Genomic DNA, 20,433 nt, shown 5'->3' with positions numbered 1-20,433 from the left:
CTCTCTGGATTGTTTTAGCCTAGTGGAAACGCACCAGTTATATATGACAAAATATATGTCAATCCGTTTATTGATTTATGCTCTCCCATTTGCCTCTTTTGAAGTTTGAAGTCCTGGTAAAGGTTACTTTCATTCATTCATTCGCTTTTCCATTTACCAGAAATTTGCCCTAAAAGTAAGTGAGTGAGTCTCTGTTTCAGACCTTTTTCTGTAAACCCTATAGAGATGGTTGTGTGTGAAAATTCCTGTAGATCAGCAGTTTCTGAAATACACAGACCAGCCAGTCTGGCACTAACAACCATGCATGTTCCTAAATCACCTTTCTTCCCTTTTCTGATGCTCAGTTTGAACTTCAGCAGATCCTCTTCAACATGTCTACATGCATTGAACTTATTAGATATTTATGTTAACGAGCAGTTGAACAGGTGAATAAAGTGGCCGGTGAGTAAGTATGTAGCCTGTGTGTGTGTATATATTATATATATATATATATATATATATATATATATATATATGTATATATATATATGTATGTATGTATGTATGTATATGTGTGTGTGTGTATATATATTATATGTATATACAGTACTGTGCAAAAGTCTTAGGCATGTTAATATTCCTGCAAAGCTACAGTACTGTGAAAAGTACTGGCACTTGTGTTAAAATGCTGTAAAGTGAGAATGCTTTCAAAAATAAAACCACAAATTTAATTTATCTATGATTTAACTTCTATTAACTAATTCAAATCAATATATGGTGTAACGACCCTTTGCGTTTAAAACGGCTTTTGTCCAGGTACACTTTTCAGGTAGCTTTGCAGGAAGGTTTCTTCAAGCATCTTGGAGACGTTCCCGCAGTTCTTCTGGATTTAGTCTGTCTCAGTTTTTTCATGTAATCACAGACGGACTCGATGATGGTGAGATCAGATCATCCTGGCTGTTGTCAGACTCCTTGTGCATACACAAATCTCACTGGATTATTACAATTAATGGCAAAAAGAATGTTTGGAAATGTAAACTGATATTTCCTACTGACACACTACAGTAAAAGATATAAATAACTGACTTAAAACCATTTATATATATACATTATATATATAGATAGGTAGACATAGAGAGACACTGAGTAGTTCAGACACTCGCAGGAAGCACAGATCAAGATCCAAAGAAAGTTTATTTTAATACACCAACCAAAATACAGGAATTTGTATAAGAAAGCACTACACAACTTAACGACTAATACTCAGACTAATGCTAATACCGATACTAAGACTAACTCAAACTGAGGGTTTATATACACTGCAGACAAAGGGAGAAACTAACTAGATGATTAATGAAACACACCCGAACTGAACTAATGCAATCAATTAGAAACATTACTAAATAACATAGTATTCTAGGTGAAATTGTTTTCACAAACAATACACAATATTTTAATTTTCTTATCTGTACAAATATCACAAATAGAAATATATTCAGCACTAATGAAAAACAGAATCTGGAGAATCAAATCACTGCACACAAAACCTTAAACCTCATTTCAACTCAGCTACTTTTTGAGCTACTTTTACACCTCTGAGCCTGGACAACTTGTTTTCATTGAAGAATAAGAATTCCTTGATAACATTATTTGAAAAGGCCGCGTTCGCATTTAGCTCTACAGCATAAATTGTACACTTCAAAAAGTGAATAAATGCCTTATGTCAGTTCAGAATGACCACATTGTAACACTTTTCCTCTTACATTTATGCTGGGGTGCCAGACAGATATACGATTCTGTCAAAATTTCCTTATTCTTGTTTAGGGTCGTTAGTCACGCCAAGAAGGAGAGTGAACACAGGACACATGTACTCAATTCATTAACATGAATCCTTAATTTTGTAAGAGTAAACCCAAAGAAAACCAACTACTACGACTCATGCACTTTTGTAGTATATTCACCATGACAGTGTACCAATTTCATCACACCACACGTCACCATTTGAATAATAATAAACATACACAAACCCAATAGAAACAACACAGCAAACAACGCATGTTTCATTCATATCAAAACCCTCATCACACTATAGTTCAAATAGTCTTGATTTCGTATGATTGTTCAAAGGAGGTAGTCAAAGAGTCTACTACAGATGTCTTCACGCATTTAATCCCTGAAGGTGTTTTCATCCAGCCCTATATCTCTGGCGATGGCGGGGACGGGGCTTGTGGGAATGTCGGTGAGAGTGCAGTAGTCCTGTTTCGAACACATAGGCGTTGGGTTAGTGATAACTGGTGCTTCAGAGGCCTCAAAGTCCTCTTGACTCTCAAGACTAAGAGCAGAGTCATTCAGAGACAGAACATCTCCACTCAGACACGCCACGCTGAGAGACTGCATGAAGTCGTCCACTTCATCTGGCAACACTTCACAGAACAAAGAAAATTCCTCACATGGGATACTCGTCTCACTGCACGTATCGGGCATTTGGCGTGGGGCCCAGAGCTCAGCTGTGGGGCCCACATAGGGTTGATGGCACTGTGCTGCGGGATACATGCCCGTTTTCTCTACCTGATCCGGTAGCGTAGATATGACCTTGGAAATCTTGTCGACTGTTGAAAAGTCTTCTATAACATGAATGTCTTGTAAAGGACTTTTGGCCAAAACCCAACACTTTAAAAAAAAAAAAAAAGAAGAGGACAAAAGAGGAAATATTAATCTGATATGAATATGAGGATATATCTAACACAATTATATATGTGTGTGTGTGTGTGTGTGTGTGTGTGTGTGTGTGTGTGTGTGTGTGTGTGTGTGTGTGTGTGTGTGTGTGTGTGTGTGTGTGTGTGTGTGTGTGTGTGTGTGTGTGTGTGTGTGTGTGTGTGTGTGTGTGTGTGTGTGTGTGTGTGTGTGTGTGTGTGTGTGTGTGTGTGTGTGTGTGTGTGTGTGTGTGTAAAAAATACAGCATAAATATATACAATATGATACTGTAAATATAAATATACTGTACTATATATATACACTGTAAATTAATTGATATTATACATAATATTAGAATTAATATTATGTTTAAGAGGTTCTGAATGTTGTATACTTTTTTCCTTTCTTTTTTATACATTATACACTTTGTGTTTTTCGTGTAAAGACAACATGGATATCCATGAAAACCACTCACTCACTCACTCACATACATTGGAATATCATGGAAAAGTTTATTTATTTCCATAATTCCATTCAAAACATTAAACTTCCATAGATTATAGATTCAGGGCCCACAACTTAAACGATTTCAAGTATTTAGTTGTTTATTTGTACATAATTTGGGCTTCCAGCTCATAAAACCCACGAAAACAGGATTTAAAAAAATTAGAATATTACATGAAATCACACAGTAATTACACAGTGATACCATGGTCATTGAGCCAGGTTTTGGTTATTTTGGCAGTGTGGGCAGGTGCAAATCCTGCTGGAAAATGAAGGAAGCATGATGAAGTGATCTGAAAATGTCCTGGTAGACGGCTGCGTTGACTCTGGATTTAATAAAGCACAGTGGACCAAAGTCCTCTTTTCTGATGAGAGCAAATTTTGCATCTCATTTGGAAACCAAGGTCCCAGAGTCTGGAGGAAGAATGGAGAGGCACACAATCCAAGATGCTTGAAGTCCAGTGTGAAGTTTCCACAGTCTGTGTTGGTTTGGGGAGCCATGTCATCGGCTGGTGTTGGTCCACTGTGCTGTCCACTCAACGCAGCCGTCTACCAGGACATTTTCACAGCACTTCATGCTTCCTTCAGCAGACAAGCTTTATGGAGATGCTGACTTCATTTTCCAGCAGGATTTGCACCTGCCCACACTGCCAAAATAACCAAAACCTGGTTCATTGACCATGGTATCACTGTGTAATTACTGTGTGATTTCATGTAATATTCTAATTTTTTGAAATCCTGTTTTCGTGGGTTTTATGAGCTGGAAGCCCAAATTATGTACAAATAAACAACTAAATACTTGAAATCGTTTAAGTTGTGGGCCCTGAATCTATAATCTATGGATGTTTAACGTTTTGAATGGAATTATGGAAATAAATAAACTTTTCCATGATATTCTAATTTTTTGGAAAGGGTCTGTATATATGTATGTATATATATTATATATATATATATATATATATATATATATATATATATATATATATATATATATATATGAAGAGTTCAGATGCAAAAGCCTCTAAGTGCCATCTGAAATTATAACTTAAATGGCAATGAAAATTACCTATTAATTGTCATTTAAGTGAAATTACTGAACTTAAATATACAAGCTTGATAAAAATGATCATTCTAGAAGAAAATTTCAGATGGCACTTAAGAGGCTTTTGCATCTGAACTCTTCATATATATATATATATATATATATATATATATATATATATATATATATATATATATATATATATATATATATATATATATATATATATATATATATATATATATATATATAAACATTTTCTCACACATTCCTTGTTCTCATTTCATGTACCACCAACGGGTTCAAACCCTCGCTTAATTGGGAAACCCTGGTCTATTTGAAGTCTGAAATATTACCTGAAAATTGCCCTGGTAATTTTGATAAAGAGGCTGGAAGTACGTTGCTGGTGTCGGCACCAATGACATTTCTTTCATCTTAAATCTGCAATGCATAAATGTCACATTTTATATCCAGTTATCTTTCCTGTCTCACCTGTTGGTGTACTGCATCATTTTGCAGAAAATTTGTGGCAATAGCAGGTGTATGATAAACAATTACCTTGCAGCAGGAACAGATAGAAGCAGAATTAAAAATCCGAGTATTAAAAATGTTGCAATGACAATCTTGCGGACTTGATTGGGCTCATCTTGGACCAAAAAAATAAATAAAAAATAATACTATTAATAAAATTGAGAATAAAAGAATAAAATAAAACAAACTTGGATGGGTAAAATTTAAAGGTGCAGTAAGCGATTTCTGAGAAACACTGTTGATATTTGAAATAATCCCAAACAAACACACACCTCCCTTCATTGCCCCACCCACAAAATGCACGAAAATGCAACGCAAGAGTGGATGTCTCTTTATTATAGCTGAAGCAAAGCAAAATAATGCTTCAATCAATGACACTCAACACTGTCCTGTTACAAAGGCTAACAACAGCATATCTTTGTTCTGTGAATCAGCAAAGCCAATGTTACTCAGAAACAACGCAACCTCTGTGTCCGTTTTCAGGCCTTCCCGCTTAGCTCTCTCCAGCTCTGGAAAGCTTTTAACACGGGTCCTAAAACTCTTGCCTGATCATAACCCTTCTTTTTCCAGTGATTACTCTGACCTTTTCTCTTTTGTAATGTCTCTCAACCATCAGTCTTTCCTTAAAGCCACATCCACAGTAGGCCAGAGCTTTCCATATCCGATCTTTTTTTCCCTCGTTCTAAAAAAATATTCCGTAAACACGGCGTTGTCTCAAATATCTGCGTACGCCGTACGGTACACACAAAACCACTGAAACCGACTCAAAACGATGCAGTATACATGCAAGACCAGTATGTGGCGCTGTAATTCTGCCACAGAGATACACTAAAAAAGGAGAAGAAGAATTGGAGCATGCACATAAACCTTGAACGCTTTATACAATAATAGGCTCAGTAGCTTCTACTCTTTTTTTTTTTTAACCAAGAAATGTATTGAACAATATAAATAACAACTATAAATGGTACAAAATATGAAATGTTTTAATCAGACAACAGACAAGCATCATAGCATAAGAAAGAAAATATAAAGAAATAGTCAAATAAAGAAATAAAATAAAAATACATTCAAGTAAATAATAAATAAAGAAATCTCAGTAGCTTCTGCCGCAAGAACACAAGCATGTACGTTAGTCCGCAGTTGTTATTGCCGTCACGTGACGAAACGGTGTCTGAGTAAGGTCGACACGTGGGGTGATGACATTAACGTTTCACAAAAATATACGGATTGGCTGTACACACGGAAACGCAAGGGTGTCGGTTTCAGATTTATCCACTCTGGGACCCAGTTTAACCTTTTCACATGCAAGTTTAAAATATTCTGGCTGACGCTCCAGCGTGAGTTTTTCAAGACGACCATTATTTAGAACCTGTCACTTTATTGTTTCCATGGTGACGCGTCATTGCTTGTCACGTGACACACCGCAACAGCACTGAATGAATAATGATCTGCTTTTATGTCATTTTTCCTTTTTTATTCAAAACATTCACACATTTATTAGCTATAGCATGACATATCTAATATTCCGATTGTCAAATATGTGCAAGTGGATGTGTTTTGTTGTTTAAACTCCGTTATAACGATCGCGTTAGTTGAGCTGTATGCGCGATGGGCGCCGCCATGTTAGTTTCTGCCACAGTTCAGAGAACTATCCAGAGGTGAAAATATAAAATAAATATATGTCAATCCAGAGGTGAAAATAGGAAATAAAATTGCTGTCCATCCAGCGGTGAAAACGGAAATTAGCGGCGAAACGGAAATGACGGAGAAAATGGAAATGACGTAGGCTGTCTATCCACTGGTGTCCAGCCAGTGGTGTCTACTGTCTAGCCGGAGGTGAGTCTGCGGGGCTGCAGCTGGATGCTATTGGAGAATCGGATCGGATGGATTTACAAAATGTCAATTCATCCACTTCTCCCGAAATACATGAAAGTAAGTGGCTGGTGAACTGGGAGAAGAATAGAGTAAACTTGAAAGCTACTTACACAGTGTGTATCTGATATGAATAAAACATCTTGTCTAATTGTAATGGAAATAATTATTATTCCGCTTCCATATCAGTGTGTATTTTACAAACTCAAATTCATTGTTTTGCTAGTATGTGATTTTAAATGTCTGAAACCTAAAATAAACATTATGTGGTTCAAAACACTGAATAGTTGTGATATATTACAGTGCTGAGGCGTCCGTCTCTGGCTCAGCGCCAGCCAACGCGCCTAAGCCAGGGGGGAAGGAAGTCGACCGGAAGTTGAAGTCGGCCGCGTGCCGCCATCTTGTAGCAGAACTTCACCTGCAGTTAGCATCCCATTGACTCCCATTCATTTTGGCGTCACTTTGACAGCGAATAACTTCACATCTGAGGCGTTTAAAGACTCCATTTGTCCATTATTTATTTCTAAAGAAACACGACAATGTATAAAATGCTCCATTACCTTGTAGCTTATGTTATGGCCCCGTAGAAGCAGTTTTTGTAAAAGTAGGCTAACGATTGCGTCATAACCACGCGACTCTCTGTCGCACAGTAGAGAGATTACCGTATGGACGGGAGGAGAAGCTCGCGGGCAATCGGGGGGACGTGGAGGCAAAATGACAATATAATTAATCAGAATACCTAGCAAAAGTTGCTCCTGCTCCAAGCTCATGGACAGCTCCTACTCACACTCTCCGTCTCTGCAAGATTCGGAAGGGAATGATTCAGATTTCTCTTGGCACAGCTACTAGAAGACAGACGGGTTGCTCACGTGGTCCGTGTAACGCTTTGCTCGGTTTGAGTCTGCGCGTCAGGAAAGGAAGTGCTAAGAAATCGCTAAAAATGGGCTTCACTTGTCTCAATTGAGTTCCAATGGGGTCGCTGTGTCCATTTCTTTTACTGTCTATGGCCTAAGCACGATTGAATTTAGCAGTTGATCACGTGATGCACTGACCGTTCCACACACCGTACACCGTAAAGAAAATGAGCCAGAACAAAAGAAGCGGTTTCAGGCTCCCAAAACGCCAATACTATACAACATTTTGTACATATACAGCTAAACGCATCTCCCTGAGGCCATCCTTAAAAATATTCTTGTTTGCCGTAACCCGACCGACCCTGTCAATTTAGACCCGACCCAATTAATTATTTTTTTTCCCTTTTAGTCCGACCGACTTGCCGATTGTAAACTTGCGTTAAGACCGACCGATTTTTTTTTTTACTCTTCAAACAACTAATACAAATGCAATAAAATGATATTAATTATATTTTATTGTGAATAAATAGGCCTACATTCAAACGTAGGCTACGCTCTTTCTTTTAAATAAAAACCTGTGGCGTCATCTATGATTATAAGGGCTGTGTAGGCTGTATGCGGAATGAAACCGAAATCACGACACTCAGATGATCCAGGAAAAATATGTTTTAGTAATTCTATGAATTATACTGCGCAAACCAAAAGTAGGCTAATATACCCACCGGATGAAGAGGGGTCGGCTTTTCCACAGAACATAATATATTCATTTTATTTTATTTTTCGTGTTCGCATTTATGAGGAAGAAACAATGTGGACGTGACCGCTCTGAAAGCGACAATTAAAACTTCAAGTTCACAGAGATCTCAAACAGGCATTTAAAACACCAAATATTAAGAATGGGCATATCAAGCAAAATAATATTCGATGATTGATCGAAAATTGTATCTCTCCCCCCACATGCTCACCGGCAACGCTCCGACATAAAATTTCTCTGTAGGCTACTGTAGGCTAATATGCCTATGTGTTGTAGCCCGCAGTCACGGTTTAGTTTTAAAAACGATTTAGTTTCATATTCATGTTTAAATAAAATAATATATATTTTTTAAATTTCATGTTGATTATATGAAAAATGAAAAGCATGAATAAGATAAGATGATCCCGAAAATATCGGAAGACAAATGGAGTGGGCAGACATGATTTTGACCACTTCATTAAGTTTGTTTTTGTAGAAAGTCTGTCTTTAAAGTGAATTTCGTTTTGTATTAATTGTATCTTAATTTTAATCAATGTTTCATCAACCAATTTCCTGTATTTAATAAATAAGAGGTAGGCTAAATAAGGCAATATAATCAGGACACGGAGTCGCCGGCGCGTGAACTGGAGCTGGTCTCTTAAATGAACCGAAACTCAGCGTATAAGCTCCTTGCCTCACAGAACTGAGACATATATATAGGCCTATATATAAAAAGCATGAAATGTACACTTTTAAACAAAACAATTCAAAACGAAAGAAAACGGACTGTTCTCTGTTTATGTAATGAAATGTGCATTTCTCTCTGGCGCGTTCACTAGCCTACTGCGAAGATCGCGTCAGCATCGTCAACTTTCATCTTTGACACAGAAAACACTTGTTTATTAATAAACAATTGAAATGTCTCCTTGATATATTTCACATTAATAATCATTACTTTCCCCAGTTCTGACAGCTTTTAGGTGCGTTATTGGCAGCGCACCCTTACATGTTACATGAATATAATATTACCGCTATAATATTATTCTTTGGTGTTCCGTTTATACAGGTTTTCTAATTGTTATTTAAATATATATAACTTGGCACGAAGTTCTGGAAAACTGTCAGTGAAGTCCCGATATGCAAATTTGACCAAAATTGTAAAAAAAATTTACATTGAATCTCGAAAAAAAAAATATAGACCTACCTACCGACCTTTTTTTTTTTTTTTTTTTGCTGTTACGGCAAACCAAAATATTTTTAAGGATGGCCTGAGGACAAGGCAGGCGGGTAATCCATCAACCGGAAGTTGAAGCCAGCCGCGTGCCACCATCTGGTAGCAGAACTTCACTTGCGTTAGCATTCCATTGACTCCTATTCATTTTGGCGTCACTTTGACAGTGAATAACTTTACATCTGAGGCGTTTAAAGACTCCATTTGTCCATTATTTATTTCTAAAGAAACACGACAATGTTTAAAGGGCTCCATTACCTTCTCTGTTACATTATGGCCCCGTAGAAACAGTTTTTGCAAAAATAGGCTAACGATTGCGTCATAACCACTCGACTCTCTGTCGCACAGTAGAGAAATTACCGTACAGACAGGAGGAGAAGCTCGCAGGCAATCGGGGGGACGTCAAGGGAGAAGCCCTGGCGTTACATTTTAAAATAAATACTATACAAAATAATTAATCAGAATACTTACTCCTGCTTACTCAAGCCAAAGAACTCTTTGCTCAAGCTCGCCGTCTCTGCAAGATTAACGTTGGCAGTTTGCACGCACAGCTACTAGAAGATTTATATCTGTCAGACAGGTTGCTCACGTCATCAAGCTTAGTTTGAGTCTGTTTGAGTCTGCGCGTCAGGAACGGAAGTGCTAAAAAAATTCGCTAAAAATGGCCTTCACTTGTCTCAATTGAGTTCCAATGAGATGGCTCTGTCCACTTCTTATACGGTCTATGGGACAAGGCCTAAATCTCCCTCTTGCTCACTCCCTCTCCTCCCCCATGAGTGGACACGCCCCCTACTGCTGATTGGCTAAAAGTGTGTTGTGCTGCTCTGGCCTCTCCATTTTCAACAGCGTTTTTTTAAGAAATCGCTTACTACACCTTTAATCTCTCAGCAAACAAATAGATTTATATAAATGAAGTACATGAGAGTGTAAATATAGATCATTATCACAGTATTCACCTCTGTATGCCGTATTCCATTTGACTGTGCTGCTCCAGTCGCTCCACGTTCCACTGTATGGGTCCATCTTATGTATCCTAGTCCTCACCATAGCAGTGTACGTAGTTCCAGGATCAAGCTTCATTTCATCAATCTGAATCATTTTAGTGTCTGGATGAACACTGACGACCTTAAAAAAAAAAAAAAAAGTAATGTTAATGTGAAACCATTCATAGAAAACATTCATTTTCAAAGCAAGAACACACTTATAGATTGCGTTTTGATGTGGGTGAAACAGAGGATGTTCTCTAAGAACATAGGCTACACTATGAATGGTGGACATTTACAGCTGAATCATCACTCTAATTAATCTTACGCTGTCATTTTCTCCATCTCTGTAGTACAGGAAATTGTACATGATGGGTAGAGCATCTCTGTATCTATGGTCTTCATATCCATTCTTCCAAAAGAAATGATACGTCCCATTTACATATTGTAACGTCAGATTAAATGGGGCTTTTGGCTTAACTGGGAAAAGAGAGAAGCTTCATGTACGTGAAATATAAAAAGAAATTAAAAAAACCTTTCATTAGTTACATAAAGATTTACTCACTGTTTTTTGCTGGATGAAAATCACCATCCAACAGAGACGAATAATTACTGCCGTTTTCCAAATAATGAAGTGTCACAGCATAAATATGATTACTCATTATTCTTTTTTTTACTGTGAAACTGCAGGTGTGATCTTCACGTGCTCTCTGGAGTGAGCATCTATACCTGTGTGTGTTGGCAGAATCTGGCTTAGTACTGGTAATGCACACAAATTCAACTGAAAAATAGTGTATGAATTACTAAACAGAATGGTAATGAATAACTGCTTACGCGACGTTCGACCCTTGAAATTCCAGCCAGTATGGTATGTTTCTAGTGGATGTGACTGGTAGTTTTAAAGAGCAGTTGATGGTTATCCAGTAATCTGTCACACAGATGAGCCCTGTTGTCAGAGCTGAAACATGAAACAGAAAAATGGTCACATATTTTTGGAAGTACTGCACATGTAAAATCCATTGTGACTAAAAGTGCAGATTTGAGAAGCCCGTTTTACCCTGTGAACTGGCATTAAGTTCCACTAAAAAAGCCAAGAAAATGGAGATCATTCAAGTGCGGTTCATCATTCTTGTAAAGGATTGTATGTAGGCCTACACACACTTCCAGATTTCAACACATAATTCTGCATGCAGTATAAATATATACAATATTATACTGTAAATATAAAATATACTGTAAATTAATTGATATTATACATTATACACAATGTGTAGGATAGACACAGTTGAGACACCTTAATAACTTGCGTTCGCAGCGAGCACAAGTTGTGATTTTTGCTGTGCACATGCGTATTAGTGTCCCATTTGATCGTGGGAAATTTAAACAACGGACGCATCTGCGATCCGAAGATATCGGGAAAAGTTTTTTTTTCTAAGGTATGACGTTCACTTCACCATGCGCTATCCACAACGAATAGCTTATTATCCTTATGTGACTGTTAAACGTAACTGGTATCACCACAAACGTTATTCTGTGCCCTAAAAACTGGCATATTTCATGGTATTGTGTCATGCAAGGTAATTGCAAAATCTAGAGAAAAATGTGCGAGGTGGCCAGCGGGGGACAGTGGAAAACACACGTGTATCAACTGTACCCCCGATAGAGTTCTATTAGGTCACACACTGTTTAGTTGTTCAGTGTTATGATAACAGGTTAAACGTCGTAATTAGCCAGCATAGGACGCAAATGAAAATAAAATTTTATATTTGTGATATTTAAACTGTGTATTATTAATAATTATTACATGGCTTGCTTGAATTCCTATAGAGTGCCGAAGTTATGACGTCTCTTTGTAGGCCAACCCGGAAGTTAGCGGCGCATGGGTTCCCTCGATCAAAAAGCTATGCATTTTCCCCATAGACTTTTGGAAAATCGCAAAAAATAAGATCTGTGTTCAACAAAGAGTTGCGAGCCTTACACGTTTTGTCTATCAAGATAATCTTTACAAGTTAATCCAAAATGTATACATTTTGAAGCCCAAATAAAGCCGTCATATATAAAATGCTAACGGTAGGCTATCAACGGACTACAGCCAGAGCCCTTCTCTGCTACAGCACACCATGGTCGCGGATCAACGTCATCATCAAGCTTCCTCAAACTCGCTCGCTCATTATGATCTGCGCTGTGTATGAACCTATTTTCTACAGTCTATGGTATGAACGCTTATCCACTTTTTCATGAGAAATATTACCCATTCGTTTTTTCCAAAAATGTTAGAAACAAATTTTGTTTATGCGTGCCTCTCTGAGTTTTTTTTTAAATCTTTTGTTAATGTTTTATTTATTCGTTTATTATTTTATTAGTTTATATAAACCTTAATATTATTTTCTTTGTGATTAAGATTATTAATATGCCTGATCATTGTGCCCCAAATAAACTTTAAAGATTATCTTTCACTGTATTATGTTTGATTGTATGTTTGGTAAACGGTAAAAACGAGCATCATTCATTTGACGACTTGTGGTTGCATCTCGGGACAAAACAAAACACCATTGTCGAACTACAGTCTCTCCACAGAAATAAAGAACTGGTAATCGGTTACCTTAATATCACAGAATTCTGTGTACAACAATATTTGGAAAAACTATAATTTGAAAAGACTAAATATATAACGACGTTATGTATAACTGAAAGGTAAACTGCTAAGAACGTGAGGCTGTTTGTCATGATGACGTCTAAAGTCCCCGCCAAAGGATGTAGTCCCTTTTAGCAACTTGTTAGCAACCACCGTTTTTAAGACACAATAAAGTTTTTAAAAAAAATCACAAGCAGGTTATAACTGGTGTGTTTTATGTCATAGATCAAAACGTGAAAATATGTAGAGGCTTTGTTAACCACAGACCTTATTTCAGGCGATTTAGCAAAAACCCATTCAAAAAACCCATAGACTTTAGGGCGAGGGAACCGGAAGTGCTAAAATGCTAACTCACTTCCGTGTTTTGGCCTACAAAGTGACGTCATAACTTCGGCACTCTATGTAGAATGCGGTCTGTTATGTCTTGATAACAGACCGCTGCGAAGTATAACACACCGTTGCCATGAAAAACAGAGCGTTGCTATGGACGCGGAACGGACTATTTTCTTTAGCGGAAGCAATACAGTCGTTTTTAAATCAATAAACTGCTTTTTAAATCAATCATTTGTGTCAAATTATTTATTTATTTTGTAGGTAGCCATGTAATAAGCGGGATAATGTATAGCGAGGCGGTTGTTATAGCGAATAACAACACCGACAGGCTGAACGGGACCCCGACGCGAAACGGAGGTTGTTCATATCTTGCATATTTTTTCATATCTTGTTCCTGCTTTATACGGTTTAACCAGTGCTAATTTAAATAAAATTAATGAATATACATGGATGAATAAACAAAAATGTTGCCTAATTGTTATTTTCTTTATTTTTTTATATTTACAATGAATGGTTAGTTACCTTTACATCATTAAAAATGGGTGTCTCAACTGTACCATGCACTGTCTCAACTGTACCACATATGGGTACAGTTGAGACAAAAAGCACCTTATTTTTATGAGCTAATTGTGGAAAATATAAACTACTTGTGGCCCACAAGTTGTGGGTATTATTGATTGATAATATCTTAGTCTACAAGCTAATGAAATGTCATGTGGAAATTCACTTCTTTTCAGTATCTATTTTTGAGTGAAAAATCAAAACGCAAAAAGTGTCTCAACTGCACTCAGTCTACCCTATCTGATATGAATAAAACGTCTTGTCTAATTATAATGGAAAGGATTATTATTCCCCTTCCATAGATAGCAGTGTGTATTTTACAAACTCAGAGTCATTGTTTTGCAAGTACTTATGTGATTTTAAATGTCCTAAAATTAAAATAAACATTATGCGGTTCAAAACACTGAATAGTTGTGATATATGACAGTGCTGAGGCGTCCGTCTCTGGCTCTCAGCGCCAGCCAAAGCGCAAAAAAGTTGATCACGTGATGCACTGACTGTTACACACACTAGTGTGATCGTACGCCCTAGGGACCAGCCAAGACTGATCACAGCGGTTTCAAGCTCCCAAAACGCCGGATCCGTCAGACGAAACACCAATACGATACACAATTTTGTACATATACAGCTAAACGCGTCTTCCTGAGGACAAGGCCTAAATCTCCCTCTTGCTCACTCCCTCTCCTCCCCCATGAGTGGACACGCCTTCTACTGCTGATTGGCTAAAAGTGTGTTGTGCTGCTCTGGCCTCTCCATTTTCTACAGCATTTTTTAAGAAATCACTTACTACACCTTTAATCTCTCAGCAAACAAATAGATTTATATAAATGAAGTACATGAGAGTGTAAATATAGATCATTATCACAGTATTCACCTCTGTATGCCGTATTCCATTTGACTGTGCTGCTCCAGTCGCTCCACGTTCCACTGTATGGGTCCATCTTATGTATCCCAGTCCTCACCATGGCAGTGTACGTAGTTCCAGGATCAAGCTTCATTTCATCAATCTGAATCATTTTAGTGTCTGGATGAACACTGACGACCTTAAAAAAAAAAAAAAAGTAATGTTAATGTGAAACCATTCATAGAAAACATTCATTTTCAAAGCAAGAACACACTTATAGATTGCATTTTGATGTGGGTGAAACAGAGGATGTTCTCTGAGAACATAGGCTACACTATGAATTGTGGACATTTACAGCTGAATCATCACTCTAATTAATCTTACGCTGTCATTTTCTCCATCTCTGTAGTACAGGAATTTGTACATGATGGGTAGAGCATCTCTGTATCTATGGTCTTCATATCCATTCTTCCAAAAGAAATGATACGTCCCATTTACATATTGTAACGTCAGATTAAATGGGGCTTTTGGCTTAACTGGGAAAAGAGAGAAGCTTCATGTACGTGAAATATAAAAAGAAATAAAAAAAACTTTCATTAGTTACATAAAGATTTACTCACTGTTTTTTGCTGGATAAAAATCACCATCCAACAGAGACGAATAATTACTGCCGTTTCCCAAATAATGAAGTGTCACAGCATAATTATGATTACTCATTATTCTTTTTTTTACTGTGAAACTGCAGGTGTGATCTTCACGTGCTCTCTGGAGTGAGCATCTATACCTGTGTGTGTTGGCAGAATCTGGCTTAGTACTGGTAATGCACACAAATTCAACTGAAAAATAGTGTATGAATTACTAAACAGAATGGTAATGAATAACTGCTTACGCGTCCTTCGACCTTTGAAATTCCAGCCAGTATGATATGTTTCTAGTGAATGTGACTGGTAGTTTTAAAGAGCAGTTGATGGTTATCCAGTAATCTGTCACACAGATGAGCCCTGTTGTCAGAGCTGAAACATGAAACAGAAAAATGGTCACATATTTTTGGAAGTACTGCACATGTAAAATCCATTGTGACTAAAAGTGCAGATTTGAGAAGCCTGTTTTACCCTGTGAACTGGCATTAAGTTCCACTAAAAAAGCCAAGAAAATGGAGATCATTCCAGTGCGGTTCATCATTCTTGTAAAGGATTGTATGTACACACACTTCCAGATTTCAACACATAATTCCGCATGCAACTGAAAAGACCCCATTGAAAAGTTAGCCATAAATGAAACAATACTTAAACTGATAAAGAAAAACTTTCAATATAAGTCCATCAGGTTCCATTGATTTAAGAACTAGAGTTTTACAAATTAGGCGATTATCCTGAACGTGTAATTAATAAATAATAAACATTAAAAGCCAACATTCCTGTATTTAGGCTTAAATTTTAAAGAACACATGTTACAACAGACACAATTATATCAACTCACCAAATTTATTCTGAAGCATTGGAGTCATAGATAATAGCGTGAAAGTTGTCACTGACAGTGAAGGGCTTCAAGTTAGTTTTATATACTGAGAAGTTCCTGTTTATGTAGGAGGTCTTAACCTCAAAGTTATCTGAAATCTCTGATTAGTCGTTTAAGATGGCATCACAAGGTTCTCACACATGACACGTGGAGCCACATGGTTAATTCTCACATTAAATTAAACTGTCCAGGTGAACATACCTTCTTAAGAGTAAATACACACAAAAAAAGTTGCAATTACAATCAACTTGGATGTTAAAGTCATTTCAACTTAAATTACATTAAACTGACTTGAAAAATTAGTTGATTCTTGCATAACATAAAAAAGGTTGAAAAATGCATGTTGTCATAACTTACTGATCATATATTTTTTACAGTGCACAAAAATATAAAACAACATGTAAGTGGCCAAGTCTACTTAAAGCAGCTGAGGGCTGATGGTCTGAACGCGCACGCTCAGGTTGTTATTCACTTCAAAGTCCACACACAAGTTAAAATGCTTACATTGTAGATTTATTTTACCTTGACTGGTCTTCATTTCAAGTAAGCAAGAGTCCAACAAAGTAAGTAAATCCAGTCAGTAAATCCACAGTTCCAAGTCCTTCACCAGTACAGATTTCCTACTTGCATAGCATAGCATAGCATAGCATAGCATAGCGTAACGGTCAAAAAACTGTGTGCAGCTTCCCTTCAGCAACACCTGTCACCTGAAGGAAGGTTCCCACCTATATTCAGTAACCAATTACCCAAAGAGAGACCCCTACTGGACAAACACTTACGAAACAAAGTTTAAATAAAGACAAAATGGCTCTTATGGCTCTACAACATAATGTAACAATGTAGCGAAAATAAAGTTTCCTCACATTATGATACAGTAAGTAGCCTACATTTAAAGTTTACAGATGTTATAGCAAAGGGAGGACCTGAATGCATTTTAAATATAGCCCTAAAATAATTTTTGTTGTATTTTTTCCTATACTAAAATGATTTTCCCATGTATGACTGATTCTATAAATTACTGACATTTATTGCAGTGACTTTAAAGATGAAAAGTTACAAATGCGAACTTTCATTTGTGGCTTCCTACTGTATGTCACTGTGCCTTTTTCATCTTCTAGTTTCAGATGTTGCAGAGAACTTCTAAAGTGCTGCTGTGGCTGCGTGTCGAAAAAAAAAAAAATAAGGCCACGTTGCTATACAAGTTTCTGTCTTATGCAACTTGTTAATACTTGGCTATATAACTTTTAAACAAAATTAATTGGAAAATAATAAGGCTAAAGGCCCATTCACATCAAGAACAAAAACTATAGATAACTATAACGACAACTATATCCACACAAACCCACTATGTCAATCTGAGTATTCAGTTTGGTCGTCGGCAGCTTTAAATGCTCGAGCTCTTTAAATCAGGATGGATTCTGATTGGCTGTCAATGTTTACACTTCATCAAAAGGCAGAGGCGGACAGAGTACACAGCTTCATTACTTGAGTAAAAGTACAGATACCCCTTGCTAAATTTTACTCAAGTACAAGTAAAAGTACTACAGTCAGATGTCTACTTAAGTAAAAGTACTAAAGTATTTGTTTTTAAAAGTACTTGAGTATCAAGAGTACAAGAGTACATTTTTTAAATATTGCATTACTACTGCCACAGTGCTTACATTGGTAAACACAGCAAACACTTGAAGCGAAAACTATCATTAACTTGTTCAGAAAATTGAAATAGTTTGGCGAGGTGGGGCCACGGGTTGGCACATTCCCGGGATGTACCTGCTGCATCTTCATCCATTGTTTCGTCCATGGTTTCGTCTCTTATCTTAATCTGACCATGGAGTTGACTCTGGCGGAAAGCTGAAGGTGATTGCTGATAGGCTGTCCCAATCAGTGGCGGCTGCACAATCCAATCACGTTTGAGAGGGAAACAACAAATTGAGGGTTTCCGAGATTTGTCTTTTTTCCTTTTTTTTTTTTTTGAAGAAGTAACGGGTACTCACGGTTATGGATAGAAATGTAGCGGAGTAAAGAGTACAATATTTGCCTCTCAAATGTACTTGAGTAAAGTCATGAGTACTCCCCAAAAATGATACTCGAGTAAAGTAGGCTACAGATCCCTCAAAATTGTACTTAAGTACTGTACTCAAGTAAATGTACTCCGTTACTGTCCGGCTCTGTGCAAAGGACCCTATGTTGATTTTACTCCGAACCATCCCTTTAAGTTATGTCTTTGACCATAACGTTTGCTTTCAAACCTTCCATTCTATTTGCAAATTAAATCACCTCCAACCATCAAAGTATTATGAGTAGCCTAATAAATAATAAGATCATGAAAATAAAGTGCATGAAATCAAAATATATAGAGTATTAATAGAAAAATAAAACTCACAAAGCACTTGACCAAAAAAAAAAAAAAAAATGAGACATTCTGCTGAGCTAATTACTTGTTCAAAAGATCTGATAAGTAGAAATACCCTTATTATTATCAGGTGCTTGGCATTTTGTAGATCCATCTGTGACTCATGCCTTATCTTGCTCTGTGCAGCAAACACTGATAACTCCAACATTGTGTGCAATAACTGAAGAACTGCACAGCTAATGTAATTCTCATGCAAAAAAGTCGCAAAGTGCATCATTTCTCAGTATTACCTCAATAGATAATCAGCATTGGTCACACCTCACTTCACATGCTATACACGCTAAATGTATGTACTTCAGCTGATGCTGAGTATGGTATGTCAGTATACATCATAAAATCACCAAAGTCCCCTGTCATGCACTGTTGGTGTTAGCATGTAAACATTAGCATGTAGCTAAAGTAGATTCAAACATTTTAAAACATCCCCCAAATATTCAGAATATTGGTTGTACAGGGCTTTTTAGTAACCAGTTCTTGAACTTAAAGGGTTAGTTTACCCAAAAATTAAAATTCTGTTGTTCCAACCCCGTAAAGGTGATGATACACAGAGCAACTTTGTGATAGGTATATCACATTATACCTATGTCTTACCATACATAACGTTATATAATTAAAGATTCTTGGACCTAATGTTACCTGGATATCCGTGGTTCAGGGTCTGGTTCAGGACTTTGTGGTGGTGTCATCTTTACAAGTCTCTGCTTTTCTGCTCTGCATCTCTGCTGTGCCTCTTTCCATTACCTGCGCTTGTACCTTTTCTCCCTTTCACCCAGATCAGCCACTCTGCTTGTCTGCCCTGCATTTTTCCATTTGTGCCATCTATTTCTATCTTTTTGCACATTTTCTCCCTTCCTTACAGGGTCGGCATCTCGCCGTGCCCTGTATTGCCGTTGCCTTTCTGCTGCTGACAGTTTCATCTGTCTATTATTAAATTTCCTTGACCTGGAATTGTTTATATAACTTAATAGAGTAAAAATATTTGAAAAATAGACTTAATTATTTCATGATAATTCAAGTTGAATGTATGAATCAGGAGGCAGAGACAGTCAATAATAGGTGGTGTGGGAGTCATTTAGTTAATATTTCCCTTAAAAAAAAAATCATAAATATACATAAAGCATTATTTTTTGTGATAGTGTGTTATTATTGAAAACTGATTCCAAAAAGTTTTTTTTTTTTTTTTTTTTAAATAAAAGGTTTATCTGGGCGACTCGAAATGTACCCCCAATTCTAGAATGAATCATATGCTGCATTTGCAACTGATCCGTGGCTGTACCACAAACACATACTCACTATTTTTATTTCAAATCCAGAAGTTATGCAGCAACTTTTATTTAAAAAAAATTACGGTTTGTCAGCATTGCGATTGTCTTTGTACACATATAAACTCTTTAATGGATGTATGCACGTTTAAACACAATTTAAACAACGTAAGCCTATTATTACATGCATTACTTCTACTTATATTAAGTTGCTCAAGCAAGTGGGCAAATATTTAACCATGTACTTGTATTAAAATCGCAAACATTTTAAATTAAAACTTAAAATTGACAAAAACAGCCGACTCTCATGTCTTTTCTTTTGCATTTAAATTTTAATACATTAAATCTTGCATGTCACAAAGAACTTGTTTTTCCACCTCCACGAATTAGACGAGTGTTGTTCATTATTACGCCTTGTTGAGGTAAATTGTAGTTTTCCTTGCT

The 20,433-nt window shown here is 36.8% G+C and overlaps 1 protein-coding gene across 5 annotated transcripts; it reads right to left on the bottom strand.

Moving 5' to 3' along the window:
- Positions 1-1,160: 1,160 nt before the first annotated feature.
- On the bottom strand, positions 1,161-19,295 carry il21r.2 (interleukin 21 receptor, tandem duplicate 2). Of its 5 annotated transcripts, XM_084424738.1 has the most exons (14): positions 16,837-19,294; positions 16,276-16,405; positions 15,909-16,038; positions 15,686-15,809; positions 15,417-15,580; positions 15,181-15,332; positions 14,827-14,995; positions 11,258-11,381; positions 10,989-11,152; positions 10,752-10,903; positions 10,397-10,565; positions 4,778-4,865; positions 4,576-4,660; positions 1,161-2,649 (listed from the first exon to the last, which is right to left on the bottom strand). In XM_084424738.1, exons 3-14 carry the CDS (start codon positions 15,976-15,978, stop codon positions 2,146-2,148), a joined length of 1,965 nt encoding a protein of 654 aa, XP_084280864.1. In that variant the 5' UTR covers positions 15,979-16,038; positions 16,276-16,405; positions 16,837-19,294; the 3' UTR covers positions 1,161-2,145. The 5 variants fall into 5 exon arrangements, with proteins under 5 accessions (XP_084280864.1, XP_084280866.1, XP_084280863.1 ...); XM_084424740.1 differs by lacking the exon at positions 16,276-16,405 and having other exon boundaries at positions 15,909-15,932; positions 16,837-19,295; XM_084424737.1 differs by having other exon boundaries at positions 16,276-19,294.
- Positions 19,296-20,433: the final 1,138 nt, after the last annotated feature.

Source organism: Rutilus rutilus, assembly GCF_951802725.1.
Source record: "Rutilus rutilus genome assembly, chromosome: 1".
Taxonomy (NCBI): Eukaryota; Metazoa; Chordata; class Actinopteri; order Cypriniformes; family Leuciscidae; genus Rutilus; species Rutilus rutilus.
The sequence above is the reverse complement of the archived record's forward strand: the minus strand, read 5'-3'. Positions and strand labels throughout refer to the sequence as shown.